Source organism: Plectropomus leopardus, chromosome 16 (assembly GCF_026936395.1).
Source record: "Plectropomus leopardus strain MGB_pleo_1.0 chromosome 16, ASM2693639v1, whole genome shotgun sequence".
NCBI classification, from domain to species: domain Eukaryota; kingdom Metazoa; phylum Chordata; class Actinopteri; order Perciformes; family Serranidae; genus Plectropomus; species Plectropomus leopardus.
This window is the reverse complement of record NC_142191.1, coordinates 12270371-12291638: the sequence shown is the minus strand read 5'-3', so window position 1 is coordinate 12291638 and position 21268 is coordinate 12270371. Positions and strand designations below refer to the sequence as shown.

Here is a 21268-nt window from a genome sequence, read left to right as displayed (position 1 = left end):
GTACATAAATTATGTTTTTTCTTCCTTACATTTTATTTAGGGAAGCCAATTTGTAATTTCATATGTATATATATATATATATATATATATATATATATATATATATATATATATATATATATATATATATATGTATATATATATATATATATTGGCCATGTCTTGGAGGGCCATGTCGGACCAAGACTACCTTTCCGGTTTCTCTGCGCGGCGCAGGTCACTCCCTCCGTACTGACAGCAGCTCTACGCGGTTCAAACTTGCAGCCGCACTGAACCAAATAGTCTATCCATACCGTCTTTTTTCGTGTTTTTGAGTTTTTAAGTGACAAACTGTTTTTAAGGAATGCGTTAAAGTGTGCGTTGCGGCGGTTCTTCACCGGGAGGAATTACCCGTTTCGTCTTTTAGTTGAAAAGCAGCGGGGGAAATGTCCAGTTGAGGATTGGAAATCCTGAAAACCGCAGGGCCTGTTTTTGTAATGATTGATCAACGCTTCGACAATGGCGCTAAAGGCAAGTCTGACAACTTTTCTTCGTTGTTTTAACGTCAACATTAACGTGTATCGACTCCTCCAGTTTCCCCTGACAGCTGTATTTTTTACTAATAGTGCGGGCTGTGGACTCGCAGGAGCTCACCCAGAGTTGTGGTTTCTTGCTTTTAGGTTTACAGTTCAATCGCTAAGCTACATATTAGAGTCAAAACTATTTTAATAATCCGGTTAAGAAGCGTGTAATGGGCGTTTATGACGCATTTGTGTGCAGTTAATGTGACACGATTGTTTTTGCTATACATGGAAAATGTGCCTCATTAAGAAAGTGTCTTGTGACATTTTACTACCTTTCCAGTGCGGGTCATTCCTACCTCCGTGGAATGCTGGGAAATGTAGTCTTCAGCGCGTGTATGGTTTACTTCATTCAGTACACTATGTGAAAAGAGGGATATCAATCCTCATCACAGACTACAGTGTGAAATGCAGGTAGTTTAAGTATTATTAAAACAATCATTTCAGGGACTGTTAGTGGTAATGGTATTAACATCTTATGAGTATTACTATTATAATGACAAGTATTAAATGGGCAGATTGAGGCTTATTTTGATGATAGTTTTGCAATTGTGGTTGTATATTCCTGCCGATTTAAATTTAAAAATCCCATCCAGAAAATAAATAGAAATTTGAAGAATAAGTTAAAAGTCTAGTCTCTGAAATCTATAAATCTATTGTTGATTAATCTGTTTCACAATCATTTGATAAATCATTTAGCCTATAAAATGTCCAAATAATGTAAAAAAAAAATGCTGATCACAATTTCCAAGAGCACAAAGTGATGTGTCCTCAGTCCTCAGTCCTCGTGTGTGAAGTGTCCTCAGATTGTATCTTTGTCCAACCAACAGTCCAAAACTAAATGACTCTTTGTTTTCTGTCATAAATGACAAGGAAAAGCTGCAAAATTCTCACAATTAAGAGACTAGCACAGACAAATGCTTGACATTTCTGCTTGAAGAAAATGACTGAAACCATTCATTAATCATCGACCGATTTTCTTTTCATTGACCTGTCGATTAATCCACGAATCGTTGCAGCTTTATATGCAAATGTTCTTCATTTCAAAAGTGTTACTGCTTGACACAAGATGACTCCTGTTTGACTGAGAGCTGCATTTTCAGTGTATGTGCGCATTACACATTTCCACATTACAGTTGTTACAGTGGCATATTGGACCACAACTGGCTTCTAGATAAAAACATCCTTTTTGATGCACGTGTTAAAGTCACACTTAAGGAGATAACAGTGAAACTTGCCCCCTCCTGCAGATGAATGTGAAAACAGATTTCTAGCGTCAGTGTGTCAAAGGTCAAACATCAAAGTGAAGTAACAATAAAGCTGCACAATATACGCAAAAAAGAGATGGTATTGCAATTGCGATACGTGTTGCACTTTTAGTTGGAATGGTCATTTTTGCATTTCATTTTAGCTAAAAAATAATATAAAAATGATGCTGGCGGGATTTTTGCTGGGGTCTGTACCGAACAACATGTTCCCTTGTAGGCCAGGGCATCTCTGGTATGTTTTAACACAATTTACCTTTTTTCCAAAATTGCAGCCTCTGTGATTTGGATATTCCACTTTACCATTTCAATAATATTTCTATTAACTGTACAGCCCTAAGTCCCCAAGTTACATTTCCACCTTTTTGATTAGAGGGGGACTTTAAATTGAAGTAACAAATGTGTAAATCACATCATGCCATCAAACGAAGAAGATCTGGAGCCTCATTTTGCCAAGAAAACATCAAAACATAGAGAAACCGTTTTTAACAACATAAAAATAATAACCGAGGCTGTGTTCAGAAACATGCTTGACTCTTTCTCTTCTGTGTTTCCTGTTTCAAAAGATCGTCCAGCTTCCTTGACTCCAGGGAGGTGCAAAGCTAACACAAAAATAGACCTCTGTTCAGCCAAGAGCAAATAGCCTTGAATTCAATTCACTGGTTAATGAACACGTTAGTCAGACAGTATTGTTCACACATGGCATGCTGATTTTTTGTTGTGTGGAGAAGAACTGACAATCCGAGGTAATTTGGATAGTAAAATATATGAAAATAAAGAAGTGGGTAGGCCTAAAAAATCAGCCATGAAGTGAACTGTGAAATGCAAAGTCATATTTAAAATTGTTTTCACACTTTTATTTCTCACTGTTGTATTTATGTGTTGGGTGTGTGTGTGTGTGTGTGTGTGTGTGTGTGTCTGGGGTGAAGGGGGCAGGGCAGAGAAATGGATGTGGTTCAGTGTGAGAACAACTGCAGACTCCTGCAATAAACTGAACCAGGTAACATGATGGTTTTGGTATTGTTTTTGGTTGAAACTGGTGAGTAGCTGAGAGTCAGCAAAACACGTCTACAAGAACAAGTTTGTCCTGTTTCACTGCGCCCGAATTTAACTTCACAAGAGTTCAGATCCCGAGGGTAATTGTGGGTGTGTTGGTGTGTATATCCACGGAGACGTGAAAATATATGTTCACGTGCCATCTTTATGAAAGTGTTGATCAAACATGCACTAAGCCTTGTGTTTTTTCTCTTAATTGTGTTCAGGCACAAGTTTTATATGACTTCACTGCTGAGGCTGGAAACAACGAGCTGACGGTTAAAGAAGGCGAAACGCTTACCATCACCAATCAGGTAAATTATACCTGCATGCATCCGCCTTTCTTCTATCCATATCCACTCACAATGCTGTGCACATAAGTGCAGGATCTCAGTGTCTACTGCTTCTTTTTATTTTTGTTCGAGTTGTTTACGTGAAGTTTAAATGCCTTTGGTTTTGTGGATGGTTCCTGTTTTATGTGCATCATGAAAAATGTGCATTCAGTTTGTTGTATTATGCCTCATCTGATTATTAAGAATGAATCTGGGCTTAAGTGTCTGTCACCAGTGACACTTGCAGAAGAAAAAAGACTAAAAATCAAATTTCTTTTACATTTTAAGTAAGGGTATTTTCTGCCTAAAAGTTTGGTATTAGCTAGCTATTATATACTGGAGCTCTGTGTGTTGTACCCTCATGTTAATGTTCATGTAACTCTTCTGTAACTTTGCCATTCAAAGCAACAGTCCTACAAAGACCCAACTCACATGATCTCCGGTTGTATATAAATCAGGAGTGTCATTAACTCATACAGAGGAAGGAAACAAAGTGTACACATGATGTCATTGCAACCAGTCGCCAACAGTTCAAAGGTCACTCACTGTGTGCTGACCTACATAGTTTTCTAATCAAAGTCAGTCCTAAGCCAATCAGTACCTACTGTATCAGGAAAACAGACAGTTTTTTTTGCTCTCTAAATAAACCGACTGTGGAGGAATTTGTCCTGGGAGCTTTCAGTGTGTTTACAGATACTCATGTAACCTGGTTATTGTCAGCTTAATAAAATGCAAATGGAAGAGCTGGTGTCCTTAACTGCAAAAACAAATTGAGAGAAACAGAGTTAGAAAGCGGGTGGCACAGTGGCTTTGTTGTTAGCACTGTTGCCTCGTAGCAAGAGGGTCCCTGGTTTAAATCCCAGTTGGACCGGGGTTCAGTCCAGGCGGGGCCCTTCTGTGCAGAGTTTGCATGTTCTCCCCGTGTCTGCGTGGGTTCTCTCAGGGGTCTCCGGCTTCCTCCCACAGTCCAAAGACATGCAGCTCAGGTTGATTGGTGACTCTAAATTGCCCTTAGGTGTGACTGTGAGTGTGTATGGTTGTCTGTCTATCTGTGTCAGCCCTGCAATGGTCTGACGAACTGTCCAGGGTGTACCCCGCCTTACACCCGATGACAGCTGGGATTGGCTCCAGCCCCCCCTGCGACCCTTACAAGGACAAGCGGTTACAGAAAATGACTGACTGACAGAGTTAGAAAGCAACACAGCATCATTTTTATTCTGGAGAAAAGTGTATGTGCGCGTCAAATACTTCATTCAGTCTTTGAATGTACCGCTTTTGCAGCAGCTCAGCGGGATCAAATGGAACATCACTGCTTGTTGCAATGTGTCCATGTACAAAAGTAAATGAGATCCATGCATTTGAACTGAAAATTATGGGTTTTGGTTATTTTTGGCATCAGAACACGGTTTGCTTTTTTCATTTTCACTGTCCTCTTGCTTTTAGAACAGCAACAAATAAGTGATTAGTTGTCAACTATTAAATTATTCGTCAACTCATTTGATAATCAACTAAGCATTTGAGCAATTTTTAAAGAAAAAAAGTCAAAATTTCAGCCTCTTCAATGTAAGTATCTTCTGGTTTCTTTTCTTGCCTATTACAGTAAATTGAATATCTTTGGGATGTAGACAAAGAAAGAATTTTGCGGGCGTCATCTTGGGCCATTTTATAGATCAAACACCTGATTGATTAATTAAGGAAATAACAATGAAAATTATTGTCAGATCACCACCTTAGAATAACAAGCTTCTGTCTGGTTTGAGTGGTTTTGACATTTTGAACTTCAAAGTTTTGTATTCCAAATAGAAATAATGATATTAATCTTTTTGTTTTCTAAATAAAAAGCCCCAAAATGCATATAACTTAAAAAAAACAACAAACCTCACACAGTAATAACAAGGCACCCCAGAATAAGAATATATGGATAACTCAGTTTTGACAAAAACTTCAGGTAGAACCTTATAATACTAAGGTGACGAGATGCAGCCCTACTTGCTATCACGCAACATTTTTCACATTTTAACATTTCCTTTTAATGGGATTTTTCCCAGCAGCCTGTTTTTTTGTGTGCATGTGATGCAGACACCTACTCTCTGCTGGCCTGAGCCAGTCCTGGGTGTTTAAGCTTACATGTTGTTTTTTGGGTCTCGCTGTATTTCAGAATATTGGAGGCGGCTGGATTGAAGCGCAGAACTCCAGAGGGGAGGTTGGTCTGGTGCCAGAAGACTACATCGAGGTAAGAAAGAAAGAAAGAAAGTCACTTAGTGTGTGATGGCGAATTCACACTAGAAATTTATGCAGCAAAGCCATCTGCTATCATGCTTTGAGGTCAGGATGCACAGTATGTACTATCTATATCATAGTACAAGCAAATATTTAACATTTAATCGTCCAAATGCCTCTGAGAGTTAAATCTTTGTTGTTATAGTCAAGGATATACTTCTGTGCTCTGCAGACTGTGCTGCTGCCTGAGACTAAAATCACGACAGGATGTGCCTCCTTCAGGGTTTTTGCTGATTAGGGTGTTTATGTGTGTCCAGTAACTCTGATCTCATCATGGGGATATGATTCACTCTGAAGACATGCACAGAGAGACACAGACTGTTTGATTAAAAGTCTGTGAAGTGTGTTTAACAGTTTAGCCTCACTCTAAACAACACTCTGTGCAGCATTTAACAATGCAGAGTCTGTGTGTACAAGGGAGATTGAAATTATCCGTCCGCTTTCCTTAGAAAACAAGCTCATGTGGACGTGTGTTTGTTTGACCTTAAGTTACCTCCCCAGCTGCCCCCAGACTGTTACGGATTTGTTTCCAAATCATAAAAAAAACTTATTGATGACAGTTGCATTTGTTGCATGTAACGTCAAATGAAAAACAGCAGGACAAAAGCTGTTTCTCAGGCAATACTTTCTATTTCTGTGGACCCTACTGGTAAAAATGAGATCTGCAAAAACAAAAGTTGAGCCACAAAAATAGCCGAAAGAGTTGAAGGGATAGTTCAGATCTTGTAAAGTGGGGTTGTATGAGGGGCTTATCTATAGTCAGTGTATTACATATATTGGATGTCAGTCAGCACGCTGCAGTTAGGAGAAGCAGGAAGGAGCATTGTACTGCTGTGGAGGGGGGTTGGGGGGGCAGCAAAATGTATTTTCGCCACCTAAAAAATCTATTTTAGTTTGAGTGTATGCTACATTTAGAATATTTTCACCCCTTTCCCTTGATGGAGATAGCCCTTTCAGACAGGGAAGCCCTGAAAAGCTTCATTTCTCCATCTATGCTCTCGTCACATCCATTAGACTCCATTGAACAAAAGCTTTAGCTCACAAAACACCGGAGCTGCTGGTCTACTGCTGCTGTGATCGGTTTGTTTATTTGTTTGTGTTATTGTGTGACTTTCATGAATCTGAATGAATCCTTTTAAATGCCAAAGTCACACAATAACACAAACAAAAAAAACCTGATTGTGGCTGTGGTCGACCAGCAGCTCCTGTATTCAGCAATGTTAAATCACTGTTTTTCTTAATGGAGTCTGGCTTTGTGGGTGACAGCAAAGTAAAGCATTGAAATATTCTAAATATAGCATACACTTATACTGATGGTTTCCTCGTCCACAGCAGTACATTGCCTAGTTTTCATGTTGGTACTCCTGCCTGCCGGCCCCCATCTACTGCGTGTAATACACTGACTATGGATAAGTGCCTCATACAGCCCCACCTCAAAAGATCTGAACTGTTCCTTTAAGTGTTGTATCTTCATACTGACTACCGGTAAAGCAAAGCTAAGTGTCACCAGCAAGTGCTATCTTTTTTTTTTTTTTGTTTTATAAACTGAGAAAAAGCCAAGTTTGCAAAGCCAGGGAATGCCAGGGAGACATGATCACATTACCACAGAAGAATGTACCTTTAAAAGTCATTAAAATCACACCGGAGTATCTGGATTTATTCACCTAAAGGAACTGTTTTCTGTCTCTCTCTCTGTCTTTCATCCTTCCATTTGTAGCTCGGCAAGTCTTTACCTATATTTCCAGCTGCAGCACCTATTCCAAGTGTAGGGAATGTTGCAGCTCCAGACCTGTCCATCTTTGATTCCTATGCTCCCACAGCAGCACCTGCACAAAACCAGGTAATGCACTCACCTAAGAAAGTATTGAATTCACACTGGTGTCATATCAAATGCCCGCCCTTTTTTTCTATTTACTGACCTTTTGTTGAAGTTGTAGATTCACATACAACCTTAACTTCTCTATATTCAGCAGCCCAAACCAGTGCAGGGGAAGTGGGCATAACCTACACATTACCATGAACAATGCCTCGGTGCTGTTTTGCATTTTCTCCCACAAAACTGTGTGATGGGGTGACGCTGAAGATAAAGCAGAAAGCAGAAGTGAGCGATGACCGACTTTTTCTGACGTTTCAGCAGCCTGTGACATTCCCAGAGATGCAGAAGTGAGAGCAGCTGCTGTGGAAGATACTTACACCGCACTCATGTCATTTATAACTGACACGGATTTTAGCTCTAGTAAAATAGAACCAAGAGGAAATAAGTTCAGTTAAATCTTTTGTGCAGGGCTATCAGGAAGTTCCACAAGTATGAGCGTACTGCTGGATCAGTAGAAATTTGGGCAGAGTAAGTGGTTGAGTCAAGGCAGGAAATGTGTCAGCCATCGTCCTTCATGCTCTCTCTTTTCACCCACGCAAACGCATCCATATCCAGCATCACTTTAACCCATCCCACACTGAGTTTAAACCTTCACTGCTGCCGCTTTGTGATAATGTCACCTTTTTTTCCCCCCTCAAGGTGGATGCTGGGGGCTTAAGTCCCCAGCCGGACACCCCTGACACCCCAGTTTCCCCCTACCTTTCGTCCCCTGATGAGGTAACCGCCACTTAGGGGTGGTGGATGAGGCCAGTGGCATGAAACCAAGCCCACCACCCTCACCCATTCTCTGCCCCAAGCCCCCCTCCGCTCTGATTGGTCTGCTTTGGCAAATTCCCCCTCCCACTCTACTGCCTGCAGACAGCATGATCTCACCCTCTCTGTGCACCTTGCACTGTAGTGCACACATTCACAAGTCACCAATCAACTCCCACACTCTTATTTTCAAATGTGTCAAAACTTGAAAAGCTCAAAAATCAGAGTCAGTGTATCTCACATATAATTGACTAATCACCGGAAAATCACCACAGAACAGAAACATTTACCATGATGATCAACATTTCACAAATAGTATTCAAATTGTTATCAGTGCCCTTTTGACTGACTGTTGTATGGATTTGTATCTATTTATGTGCGATGAATGTGCTGCTAAATCTCTTAAAATGCGTCTGGGATGTCTTTTCTCATCTCACTGCTGTGTTCATTTGTCTCTGCAGCTTCTTGGTGAAACTGCTGGTTCATTAACAGAACTTCTCTGTGTGTCAGTGTGCATGATGTGGTGTTATAAGTGGCCATGCACTAGTTCTGTGTTCAGGCTCAGGACTTCATTAGCAGACATCAAAGGAATACTTCACCCCCCAAATACCCATTTGTATATCAGTTACTCACTCTGTGTTACTTTGAATTTGTAAAGAAAACGTCAGTTTTTCTAGCATGCCTGTGGTGAACAAAGAATCCGAAAACTGAGAAATGTTTGAGTTGAAGTCACAGGGGTCTGAGTTTCACGACAGCAAATCTATATCAAAACATCTGTTTACAAACCCTCACAATTCATGAAGTGTTATCCAAGTCTCATTTATGATCAGTACCTTCGATACAAACAGCCCTGTCCGACTGAGCGGATCTTGAACTTAATTGTTCTTTCTTAACAGCCAGGCTCAGTTGGCCAGAACAGTAATTTTACCTTGCTGAACATGGGAGCTGCTGGTCTACCGCTGCATCAATCGATAGAATGTTTTTGTTATTGTGCTACTTTGGTAAAACTGAGCTAACTCTTTAAAACACATAAGTCACACAATAACACCAAGTAACCGAGGCATTTGTAGACCAACAGCTCCTGTGTTCAGTGAGGTAAAACTACTGTTTTTGTCAATGGAGTCTGGCTTTGCACACAGCGTAGATTAAATTTTACTTTTAGTTCAATTCTCCATCAGTGCTGACATGCGAGTGGATAAGTGAGGCTTGAATTATACTGCGCAAGTTGTGTGCAAGTTTGTAAAGTTTCTTCACAAAGTCAGTGTAACATGAAGTGAGTAATTGGTACACAAATGGTTATTTTTTTTGGGGGGGGTGTCCTTCAAACACACTACACTCTATTGCATGCCTTTGCCCATGAGTTTTCATAGTGGTCCACACAATGTGTTGGTTCTGCAAGCACGGCATGTAGTTGCATTTTCAGCATGCAAGTACTTCAAAATGCACATTCAGCATTGTATGCAAGTGTCTTTTAAAATATGTATCATTTTGTATCATTTTGATAACTGCATGTGTTACCATTTATAAACTTCATTGTCACTGTCAAGTCTATTATCTTAACAGGTTCTCTGTCAGAGGCCGGGTCTGCGTCATGTGTTTGAGATAGCATGTTGTTTGAAGACGACTCGACTGGACTCTGTGCTCTCTCTTTCTATATATCCTCTCCCTTTCCATACGTGATCTGTTGTTCTTTTATCCCTCACATTTTCTCTTTGTGTCTCTTCCAGGCTAGTAACGGTAATGATCCCTGGTCGGTGTGGAACGCAGACCCTTCAGGGGGCTCCAACAACAACTGGGCGTCCAATCCAGAGGGCACCCAGACTGGGAAAAGTGCCGCTGACCCCTGGAGCTCCATATCACAGGGCCACCCTCAGGCTTACCAGGGCCCAGGTAAGAACAGCAACAATGTGTGGGCCTGTTAGAAACATATGTGTCAGTGCAGTAAAATTACTGCCTATGATCTTGTCCCACTCATGAATTATGGTTGTACTTAGACTAATCAGTGCTGCTAAACCTCGTGACAATTTAAATCAGGACATAAAGACTGTGCAGCATTCTAAACGTCTCTGCTTTCTTTTCAAGTTATTATATGTTTGCTGTCTATTGTGTATCACAGGGATTTAATTTTATTTGATTGTAAGATTTCTAAAGTAGCAGACATGATGATCTGGAAAATGTGGTGCTTAAAACAGAGATTACAGAGACTGCACATCATCTTATTGTGGTTGCACGCATGGGAAGGTCACACACTGTTTTAATCGCTTGGCACCATCATCTTGTTGAACAGTTCAGCTTACTGTTTGCAGATAGCTTGCTTTTTAAACTGCCATTGTGGGAACAGAATGTACTATATGGCTGCAGTTGATGGGATTGCTCTGGAAAGCCAGGTCTTACTGCTGAACCCTCTGGATGTGTGAGCTTAACTCATCAAATAATCAAAGCTCATGATAATGAGCAACACTGCAACCCAGTCAGATTCTGTGTTCTTCATTTGTAACAGCCCAGCCTGTTGTCAGAATTAGCTTTTTTGGCAGGATTAAGGTTACAGTGCAAAACTGGCTTTAAGGTAGGATGTAGTCTTTCTGAATAAATGTTTGATTTTTTTTTTGTTACCACAATCCAGTTCTCTAGACATGTGTTAAAAGGTCTCTGTTTCAGAAGAGTAAGATAATCTGCAACTTTGTGTCTTAATCATATGACAGAAGATGAATTAAGAATAAGTATTTTTAAATGAGCTTGATGTTTTGCTTGTTTCCCTTATTTTTAATGTTGAAGAAAGACATTTTCTGTTCACCAGGGAGACTTAAAATCCATGTTTCACAAGGTGAAATATAGGCCAAGTAGTCCTGGCAAACAGTGCTTAAAATCAACTTTCTCGGAGTACCAGATGGGCTTTGCATCAGAGAACAATATAAGAAAAATATTGTTTATGCTCAGGACAGGGTGCTGTTTCCCGTGCTTCATTGTAACCTGATACGAAGTCAAACAACCTTTAGAATATACAGAAAACCCTCTCTTTGATCCAGTGTGTATTATTTGCATTTCATTAAGATTTTAACAGATTTGGAGTTACTTAAACTCCCAGATGTGGTTCTGCTCAGTCGCCTCTCTATGGCCAGTCCCTCCACAGAGACGCTCCAGCATGTGGACAGTACAATCAAGCCATGACTCTGTTTTTGCCAGACTATGGAAAAGTTAGCCTCACTCATGACTCAGAAGAACAAATTGCTTGACCTGTTTTTTAAATTCTCCAGTTGTTATGGTAGAAATGGAACTGGGGAAAATAAATGGCAAGGACAAATATTAACAAACTTTTCCTTTCTTTCTCTCTTGCCAAAGACATCTACCCGTATCCTTACCTTATCGATTACACAGGTATCCCTTGCATCGCCTGCTGGAAGCTTTTTCCACTTTTTCGTGTGTGGGGAGTTTCCAGCAAATAGATTTTGGAAATTACTTAGTCTCTAAAGCATGTGTGTGAAGCATTTGATTTGTTCCCTGATATTAACTTTGTATTAACTTTTATGTGATGTGGAAATGTGCTAGTTGTGACTGACCGGAGCAGTGTAACTGGTTTACAGTGTACATCCGATAACATGCCATGTATTTGTGAGCTTAAAGCGAAAACTTTGAGAGCTTTTTGACTTCTGTTATGATCTGTGTTTCAATGAGTGTCAAAATGTCTCACAGTCACAGCATGCTTGCCCTGCAGCAGAATATATAGGCGAGTGCTGCATGCCTTCAAACTTGTGCATTTGTTACCTGAGGAAAAAAACTTTATAATCTAATGTTTAGGGCCACAGAATTGGTATTTTTTTCTCACATATGAAATAAGAACAGGAATCATATAAAAATATTCTTTCCTTTCATCTAGATAATATAAATCAGACTCATGTTTTCACATGTAGTTGTCTCTCTTTCCAAAATCACAGCAATAAATAATGGGAACAATTAAGAATTGGTTTAATTCATAGATTTAAAATTCTTTTAATGTCTGTCTCCACTAGTTGTTAATTTATATAAAAGAGCAAAAGCTGCTGTTTGTATCAGTTTATCTTCCCCAGCAGCTATTTATATTTGACACAAACATTTTCACACGTTGCACAGTGGCTTGTTGAGCACAATATGTACTTTCTGAGCCTGTGATTTTAAACACAACAACATGTGCATGTATCTTTGCTCAGGAGCGGAGGATGATGAGTGGGATGATGAGTGGGATGACATGAAGTCCACCGGAGGTTACGCCGAGTCAGAATCAGGAGACAGCGGAGCAATACAGAGAGGGGGAGCTCATGCAACTTCTATGAAAATCTCCCTCAACAAGTAAGATTTGAATTATTGAATTTTGTAGAAAAATAGAACAATTATGGTTCTAAAAATTGTGTCAAGCACTGGGTATGACAAAACACATCACTGTCTGAAGAGGAAAAAAATAACAAAAATACTTGGATTTAAATTATTATATTGAGCTGAACTGAGAAAAGCTGTTTTTTTTCTAAGAGTTTAAAAACCTGCATGTTTACTTTTATTGTTACTAGAAAGTATTCATCTTTGTTAGCGCATTGCTGCATATCTTGGTGTGTTACCACCACTTCTGCTAATACAGATAAAAAAACTTCACTGGAAACCTTTCATGATGGTTAAAAAATTATATTTGACTCCTAAAGCCCCCCAGAAAGCTGCCTGAAGCAAAAAGTATCAAAAAAGTGTCCTGACTTGTCCTCCCGATGATGAAGTTAAAGAGAGTGAAAAGGATCATCGCTTATCAAACTTCTCTCTGTCTTTGAGCAGGTTTCCTGGTTTCTCCAAGTCTGGACCAGAGCTCTACCTCCTATGCAAGCAGCTTGCTAAAGGCAAAGAGAAGCTGCCAATCTATGTAGGTTATCTCCAAATAACCATTAATATTGTTTGAAGATAATCATCACGTCTTTACTTGTTACATCAGTGATCGTGATGCAGCCATTTCACCTATCTAACTGAACTGAATACAAAATACTGTTAGATGTACATTATTTTCACAAATATTACAAGTTCCTATTTTTGCCGTATAAATCTATGTTTAATTGCAATAAAATGCAGAGCATTAGGTTTCTCAACCTTATATTTATTATGCAAAGGTTGGAGAAGTTGGTCCAGTGTGGTTTTACCCAGAAACACAGCTGGACTGTGTGGTGGCTGATCCCAAGAAAGGCTCAAAGATGTACGGCCTCAAGAGCTACATCGAGTACCAAATCACACCCAACGTAAGTGTCTAGAAGCATTTAACCATTTTCTTGTCATATTCAGGAAAATAAATACAACACAATGTGGTTTCTCTATTACTCAGTGTCTCTAACTCTGTGTTATTGGTTTTTAGACCACAAATAGACCAGTAAATCACAGATACAAGCACTTTGATTGGCTGTATGAGAGGCTGCTGGAAAAATTTGGCTCAGCCATCCCCATCCCCTCTTTACCAGACAAGCAGGTGACAGGTAAGTGCCTGACAGTCTATCCAAGACATAAAAGAGATAAACTGATGACCACATAGTAATATTTTTTTTTCTGTGTGTCCTCCTCTCTGTTCCAGGGCGATTTGAGGAAGAGTTTATTAAGATGCGTATGGAGCGATTGCAGGGCTGGATGACCAGGATGTGCAGGCACCCGGTTATTTCCAGCAGTGAAGTATTCCAGACTTTCCTCACCTACAAGGACGAGAAGGTTCGCTTCACTTCTTCTCCGTCTCCCCTTATATGAAGCATTAGAAAGTCCTGATTTTATTACTGCTTAATTAAAATGAGTCATTCATTGGTACAGGACTGGAAGACGGGGAAGAGAAAAGCAGAGAAGGACGAGACAGTGGGAGTGATGATCTTTTCCACGATAGAGCCCGAAGCTGCGGATCTGGATCCCGTAGAAGTGTGAGTTTTATCAAACTTAATTCTAAACTGTCTGAAAAGAAAAACTTACTCAAAAAGTACCAACATTAAAGCAACTTTCTGTTGCTGGTAAGACAGAGTGCAGCCTGTCTCTGGGGTCTCCTGAGCTGCCATCAGCTCTCCTCCCAGCAAAGTCACAAAAAATCAATGTATGTCAAACACTGTACATTTCATTAATAGCTACACACAGCCACACACAGCAAGGGCTGTGAACAAACGTTGGATTTTCTTTGAGCGCACAGAGAACAGACAGCTAGTGGAACATGAGGAGTATATATTAGCTGAATTTGACAAAAAATTAACTGGATTAGAGTCACAGACTCCACCTTTAATTGTTTGTACACCTGCTTGTATTTTATTGTTTGTGAAACGTGTCCCGTGTCCACAGGGAGCAGAAATGTGAGCAGTTCAGCAGGTTCACTAAAGCCATGGATGACGGGGTGAAGGAAATCCTCACAGTGGGCAACGAGCACTGGAAGAGATGTACAGGCCGTACGTACACACTGCGCTGACACTGACTAAATGTTTCCCACACACAGGCCACACCTTCACTATGTGCAGTAATTACTGTTTCTATTGAAGAATGAGTCATTGGGTCGAGTATTTTGTCAATATGAGACAAAAATCATTTACACTGTGTGTGTGCGTCTGTTTCATTTCCTCCCCTCCGCAGCTTTGCCAAAAGAATACCAGAGAATCGGCAAAGCCTTCCAAAATCTCTCCTCCGTCTTCATCAGCAGTGGATACCAAGGTACAACAATAAACACAAATATGACATCAAATGTTGATTTGAGTGACACCCTCAAAATGTTAACACATGCAATCATCAGAGTGGTTGCAGAAGTGGATGTAAGTAAGTCTGCAGTCATTCATTATGTGAAAGTTGTTGTTTTTTTTTAAACAAATTGGTACATGGTGATGACAAAATTTAACCCCTTCTCTGCTGTAGGCGAGTCAACCCTGACTGACGCCATGACCGCAGCAGGAAAGACATATGAGGAAATAGCTCAGATGGTGGCAGAACAGGTAGGTATAGCCAAAAATACTTTTTTATGTTTCCTTTTTATGTTTTTATTTGCACTGAGTTTATTTTAGACTCATTTATCAACAACATTGTTTAGTATTCACTCTCAATAATCATAATATCTCACAGCGTCCGTGAACATTTCCTGCTTGCTGTCAGTGTTTACATCCTAGTTGTGGCGTTTTTACGACCCCTTTAACCCAGCATCCTGTTCACAAAGTCTGTATTTGTAAAAGAGGAAGCCCAAGCCATGGGCAAAATTATCTCTAGTATTTCCTAAATCTTGTTTTGACCTACAATGTGTGGCTTTTTCTGATAGTTCTGCGTAGTCTGACTAGTACGGTGTGTAATAAAATCAAATTTTGGCCTTTTATGATGTCCTAGCAGCTGCCAGAGGGAGGATTCATCTGGTAAGCTTATTACTACAGTGCTACTGTAGTGTTGTTGCCTTTAGTAGAAGAAAGTAGAAGGTAGATTCATTGGTCATTTTTTAAACAAAGTTTAAAAAACGAAATTAGATATGTCTGTGATAGTTTGGACATGGATTCATCGCAACAGCCCAAAGTCTAAAACATCAGTGTATCTTCTGCATTAAGGCTGCAGACAGCTTTCCTTTCAAGAGGGTTCAAGGATAGGCAAAAAATGTAGGTGTTGAATTTTATATACATATAGCCAGATGTGCTTCAGGATATTTGGATATATCAGATAAATATTATTGCCTCCTCTTTGACTGTACATGTTTTTTATTTTAGTAATATAGCAACTCTTTGTTGTACTGTCTGCTGGTCGCTGAATCCGTGGTCCCTTAATGAAAATCTGCATTATTATAAACTTGAATCACCCCTCCTTTAGGCAGTTAGGCTGCTGTGTTAAAATTAAACTCCTGTGACGTCACATTTCCCCGTGTTTTGTCTTATCACTTTCAGAACTGTGTTATTTCCTGTTTTTGCTTTTTTAGTTTAACATTTATCTGTTTTTGTCTATCTATCTTTGCTCTTGTTACAGCCCAAAAAAGACCTCCACTTCGTCATGGAGACCAACAATGAATATAAAGGCCTTCTGGGATGCTTTCCGGACACCATTGGAGTCCACAAGGTACAGTGGGAAAAGTTACACAGAGCTTTATCATATATATATATATGTGTGTGTGTGTGTGTATATATATGTACACCCTAAACTGAAGTTGTGAAGGCAGTTTCTTTCAGAGGCATGTGGTTCTGCAGTCGGAGCTGGTTGCATCACCTTTTTAAAAGTCCCCCTCCAGACATGTTTTAAAATATGTACTTTGCTATGATTAATATTTTGTTAAACAGAATTTTACCACATAAAAACCTTTTTAAAAAACCCTGAAAAGAGACTGGAAAGAGATCTACTCTTTCTCTGTCATTGATAAATTCCATATCTTGCCTCTGCCCTGCTCACCACAGCTGCTTTTTTTTAAAGACTATTTTCTTTGGCTTTTTGCCTTTATTGGAGCGAGGAAAGTGTGAAAGGGGGAGAGAGAGAGGGGATGACATACAGAATAGGGTGGAGGTCAGAATTGAACATATATGTTGGACATAGCCTCTGTACTTGGGGTGCTCGCTCTACCAGCTAAGCTACTGGGCGTCCCACCACCACCACTGCTGCTTGTGTTAGGTTTCACTCTGCGCTCTCTCAAGCGTTGCCATGGCGCTATTTGGGCCAGACCAGTGACCTGTTTACTGATAAAAGAGCAGTGTGCATCAAGATGGCTAGTGTTAGTGTTAGGACAAACATTGGAGAGATTCGGCCATAAATATTTGAGCCTCAGTGACACCCAGACTCAGATGAGGAGGCTGTTCTGCACCAACAACTAGCAGAAACATCAGAAGTGTAGTTAGCATCTTGTGTTTATGGCGCTTGTAAACTTGTAGGCTAACTGGCAGTGGCTGATGCAGAGTTAGTGGTTGTGATACAGGCAGTATTATCTGCTCATTGGGGTTTCTGGTAGATAGTGGAAGGAACCTCCAAGATTCGGTTTACATCCTGAAGCTGCTCACTCTACCATGTTTTTGCTTTCAAAACTTTCACAATGTTAATGCAAACTTTCGCTCTCTGTACTAACATTTCCACTCTGTGCTGGAGGATTCAGGTTTCTTTGTCGGTGTTGTGTCGAATTTTGTTCCCTCATTGAATTGGGGAAAGCTATTGGCTTTAGTATTAGTGACGTACTAGCTTGCCCTGCATATGTTTGAATTTCAGATTTTAGGGAAGTATATAGACTTTGCCCCCCTTCAGTGACAAACTTTGCACAGATACAAGTCCATTTTTTAAAGTGGAGGGGGACTTTAGATGCCTTTACCTAATCTGGATTAGATAAAAACACTTGTGTTTTTTTGCTTCTTTTTAAATCTTGCAGGCAGCCATAGAAAAGGTGAAGGAGGCTGACAAGCTGGTGGCCACCAGTAAAATTTCCCCTCAGGACAAAGTCACCATGGCGAAGCGAGTCAGCACCATGTCGTACGCATTACAAGGTAACACGCTTATTAGGACACACAGAAGTGTTGGAGTTTATCGTAACATGAAATCTGATTCAAGTGTTGTTCCCATCTTATCTCCCACAGCTGAGATGAACCACTTCCATAGCAACCGTATCTATGACTACAACAGGGTCATGCAGTTGTACTTGGAAGAGCAAGTCAAGTTTTACGAGACAGTAAGGGCATTTTTATCGACCATCTATCACAGTAAATTGCAGTCTGTTGCCTTATTGCTTGGGGATAAGTTGTGCTCACAAGTTTTTTCTTCTTTTGTATCTACAGATTGCTGCAAAGTTGAGACAAGCACACAGTCAGTTCACTACAATGTGAAAGCAACGACCTTCAGTCTTGCACTACAAGACAAGAAGAGTTAAACCAGCTCGACATCCAAAATATTCTTGCTTCCATTGCGTTCTTTCCTCTCTCTTTAATTTAAATTTCACTTCTCTCTTTCTCTCACTCTCACCTCTTTCCCTTCCTTTGCTGCTCGTGCAAATAGTCCGAGCTCACCGTGTTACTTTAACCCGCCGCTCTCAGAAGTCTACGAACAGTTAAAGAGAATTTACAGCAGCTGAAAAGGCTTTGCAGTTTTTTTAAAGAGCAGCAATGATAGCTGAACAAGGCACACTCATTACGCACACCCTTCCCTTTGCCCGAGGTCTGCAGCTTGTGACACAGGAAGTAAACGCCATGAATTGCCACATTGCATGAGTCAAACCCCAGAGTTTCTCTAATGTGATGCAAGTTTTGTACAGCTATAGGTGCCAACATGCCTCTGCTCACATTTCATCTACTTATTTTAAAGCAATACTCTGCAGTTTTTCTTTTTTCCATGGTAAAAATGGTGAAGGAATGGATTTATGTGTATTGAAACCGAGAAACCAAAGCCATCCTCCTCTCTGTCAAAAGCAGGGGGGTCGATTTCTGAATGCAACATTGGCAACAAATCAGAGCTTTACTGTCTTTTTCTTCAGCCAATATTTTGATTATGTTGCTACTCATTCGTAGTTTTAACCAGTCCCTCCAGGAATTTGCAGGCTGATTTTGGGATTGTTGCAGCAAGAAATGCTGATATCATGGCAGCTTTTCTACAAAAATTGCAAAGCATGTTTTGATGTTGAAAGGCGTTGTTTTTTTTCTTTTCTTTTTTCGGCAATGAAATTGCAGGGCAAATGAATATTGCCAAAATAGTTGTGATGCTGTCTTGTATTTGAAGCCTATTATTATGAGCATGTACCACAGATTTAAAATCTATTTTTTGATGGTGAGGGCGTGGGGGGGTACAACAGCTGATTGCTGATGATCAGCTGTTGCTGCCTTTTGAAGAAGCACTAAAGGTCTGTCTCAGGCGCTCCTCCTGTTCTCTCTACCTAGTTAGCACGAGCTTACATAGCAGCAGCGCCTAACATGCCATACAGAGCCGTTAACGAGTCCAAACAAACTGACACCGAAATGGTTAAACTCTGTTGTTTAACACGTTAAAACTGTGGGTAACATCAGCTGTGTGATGCCAACCGTTAGAATTTGCATCAGTAGTTGCGATCGCAACGTCCTGGAGGGACTGGTTAAAGGAGCAGAGTGTAGGTTTTAGTGGCATCTAGCAGTGGGGATTGCAACCAGCATGTGCTAAGTGTGAACTGCTGGTTAGAATTCCTTCAGTGTTCATCATTGAGGAGTTTTGTTTTTTTTTTTTACCAGGAGCTGAATGATCTGCTGAGGTCTCTGCTTCTCCAAAACAAATGTACCTGCTGATTTTAATGGTAAAAACACTGAATGAAGCGGTTTCATGTTAAAAATCAGCGTTTTTTTCTGAAGCTGTTTGGCTCATTGCTGACCGGCTGCTAACTACAATGGCTGACGCGAAAATGCACATGGCCGTTTCGAGAGCCAGTTACTTGGTTTGTCCCTTTTTGGTTAATATAGACAATGGTGGACTCTGAGGAAGAGCACCCACTCCCTATGTGGATATAAACAGCTCTTTTTAATGCAATGAAAACATGACAATTCTTATTTTCAGGTGATTATACCCTAAAGAAGACACATATATTATATTATATTCCATTCATGCCGACACATCCCCGTAATTCCTGTGCACTCGACCTTTAATATTTGTCCTAACATCTTTGGTAAAAGCAGTAGAGCAATCCTTTTATAAATCCAAGTGTTGTCAAAGGCAGAGTGTGTCCTCTGTATGTCCACTGCTGGCAGTCCCTAGCCCCCCCCTTCACTCTGCACTTCCTCAAAAGCTAACAGGAAGCTCCACCTCCTTCCTGTCTTGCCCCTTTGAGGAAAATAGAAATGGTGGACTGAGTTGCCCCCCCAGCCTGCGAACCGTGACACTGCAGTTTACATTTCTGGAGAGATAACAAAATAGGGGATGATTGATAGTCAAGCTGGGGTTCAACTATTGCCTCCCTCCTTCTCTTTCCTGGTTTTTCTGAAGAATATTTGTCCTTTTTTGTTCAGATTATGGTGTTTTATATGAAGGTGTAACAGCAATATGAGCTGTAAGAATCTGTACTATTAGAAGAGTTCAGGATGGAGCCACGGATTTTGTCACGTATGCAGTTTTGCTTTTCACTGCCCAGTTTTCAATCAGTCTCTAATCTTGTTCACTCTTTTTCTTATCTCTTGATACATGAAAAATATACATATATATATATATATAAATATATATAAATATATATATTCTATCTGACCTATCAGGTGCTTCTTGTCATTGAGATACTATTTTATGTATAGGAGTATTTTCAATACAGTGTAACTCAAAGAGGAGCAAAAATTCTGTTTGATTTATTAAACAATGATTTGTACTCATCGCGACTTTGTTTCTTTGTGTGTTTGAAAGAAACCTTGTCTGGTTCTCTGCGTGGTTTCAGAGTGCACAACACACAACGCACTCTCCGACTCACTCACAGTAAAGCCCTTATTCGCTTCGGCAGATTCTTGCGTAGAGATGGAGAGGAATGAGAATGAGTCGGCAGCCTGTGCAGAGGGTCAAAGAGTGTGTTTGTGCAGTCCTGTAGTGGAGGACGTGAAAGAGCCCTTTTACCCCAAATGCAGCTCTCTGCCCCCATCAGGTGCAGCTGGATGTGTGTGGGACACACAAAGTAAAGATCTCATACAACAGATAGCACATGCATCCTCATGTTAGTTTTGAGTTTTTGCATTCTCGTGTGTTCAGGACATCATTAAATCTCGAAGTTTTCATTTTAAACTGCAGAAAAAGTTTTGAAAGGATAGTGAATTTATTAATGTCGTTCACATGCATTTGATCCTTTGAAACCTGAGCAAATTGGTTTTTTTTTTTTTTTTAAATATTAACTGAAAAGCAGTGAGCAACTTGCCAGGAGATGTCCCACAAATTGCAAGAAATTAGGAAAAGGTGACAAGAAAATGAACCGGAAAATTAGTTTCAGAAGAGAGAGGGGGGAAATATTAGATGGTTATAGTAAAAAACACAAATGTCCAGAACACCATTTAAAATCCTATGAATATAAAGTAGTTATCTGGATTTTTTTTTTTTGTTTTTATGAAGGTTTTTAAATCTTTTATTCTCTACATGTTTTGGTAAATTTAAGGTAATTTTCTCGTAACACAACTTGTAACTTATTCCTGTGTTTTGAAAGAAATTAAGAAAATTTGCTCAGGTTTCAAAGAGATATAAACCTAAGGCCTTAAGTGGTATCAAAAAGTCTTAAATTAATCCTTTAAATGCCACTGT

At 40.0% G+C, this 21268-nt stretch overlaps 1 protein-coding gene across 4 annotated transcripts; it reads left to right on the top strand.

Annotated features, from left to right (window-relative positions):
• The first annotated feature begins 201 nt into the window (after positions 1–201).
• Positions 202–20362, top strand: snx9b (sorting nexin 9b). Of its 4 annotated transcripts, XM_088089324.1 has the most exons (20): positions 202–510; positions 3088–3174; positions 5351–5425; positions 7190–7312; positions 7988–8065; positions 9829–9991; positions 11441–11476; positions 12286–12424; positions 12893–12977; positions 13219–13344; positions 13458–13575; positions 13671–13801; positions 13898–14001; positions 14408–14511; positions 14693–14770; positions 14969–15045; positions 16049–16138; positions 17424–17538; positions 17629–17720; positions 17827–20362. In XM_088089324.1, exons 1-20 carry the CDS (start codon positions 499–501, stop codon positions 17872–17874), a joined length of 1881 nt encoding a protein of 626 aa, XP_087945450.1. In that variant the 5' UTR covers positions 202–498; the 3' UTR covers positions 17875–20362. The 4 variants fall into 4 exon arrangements, with proteins under 4 accessions (XP_087945450.1, XP_087945451.1, XP_042359165.1 ...); XM_088089325.1 differs by lacking the exon at positions 7988–8065 and having other exon boundaries at positions 203–510; XM_042503231.2 differs by lacking the exon at positions 11441–11476 and having other exon boundaries at positions 203–510.
• The last annotated feature ends 906 nt before the right edge of the window (positions 20363–21268 follow it).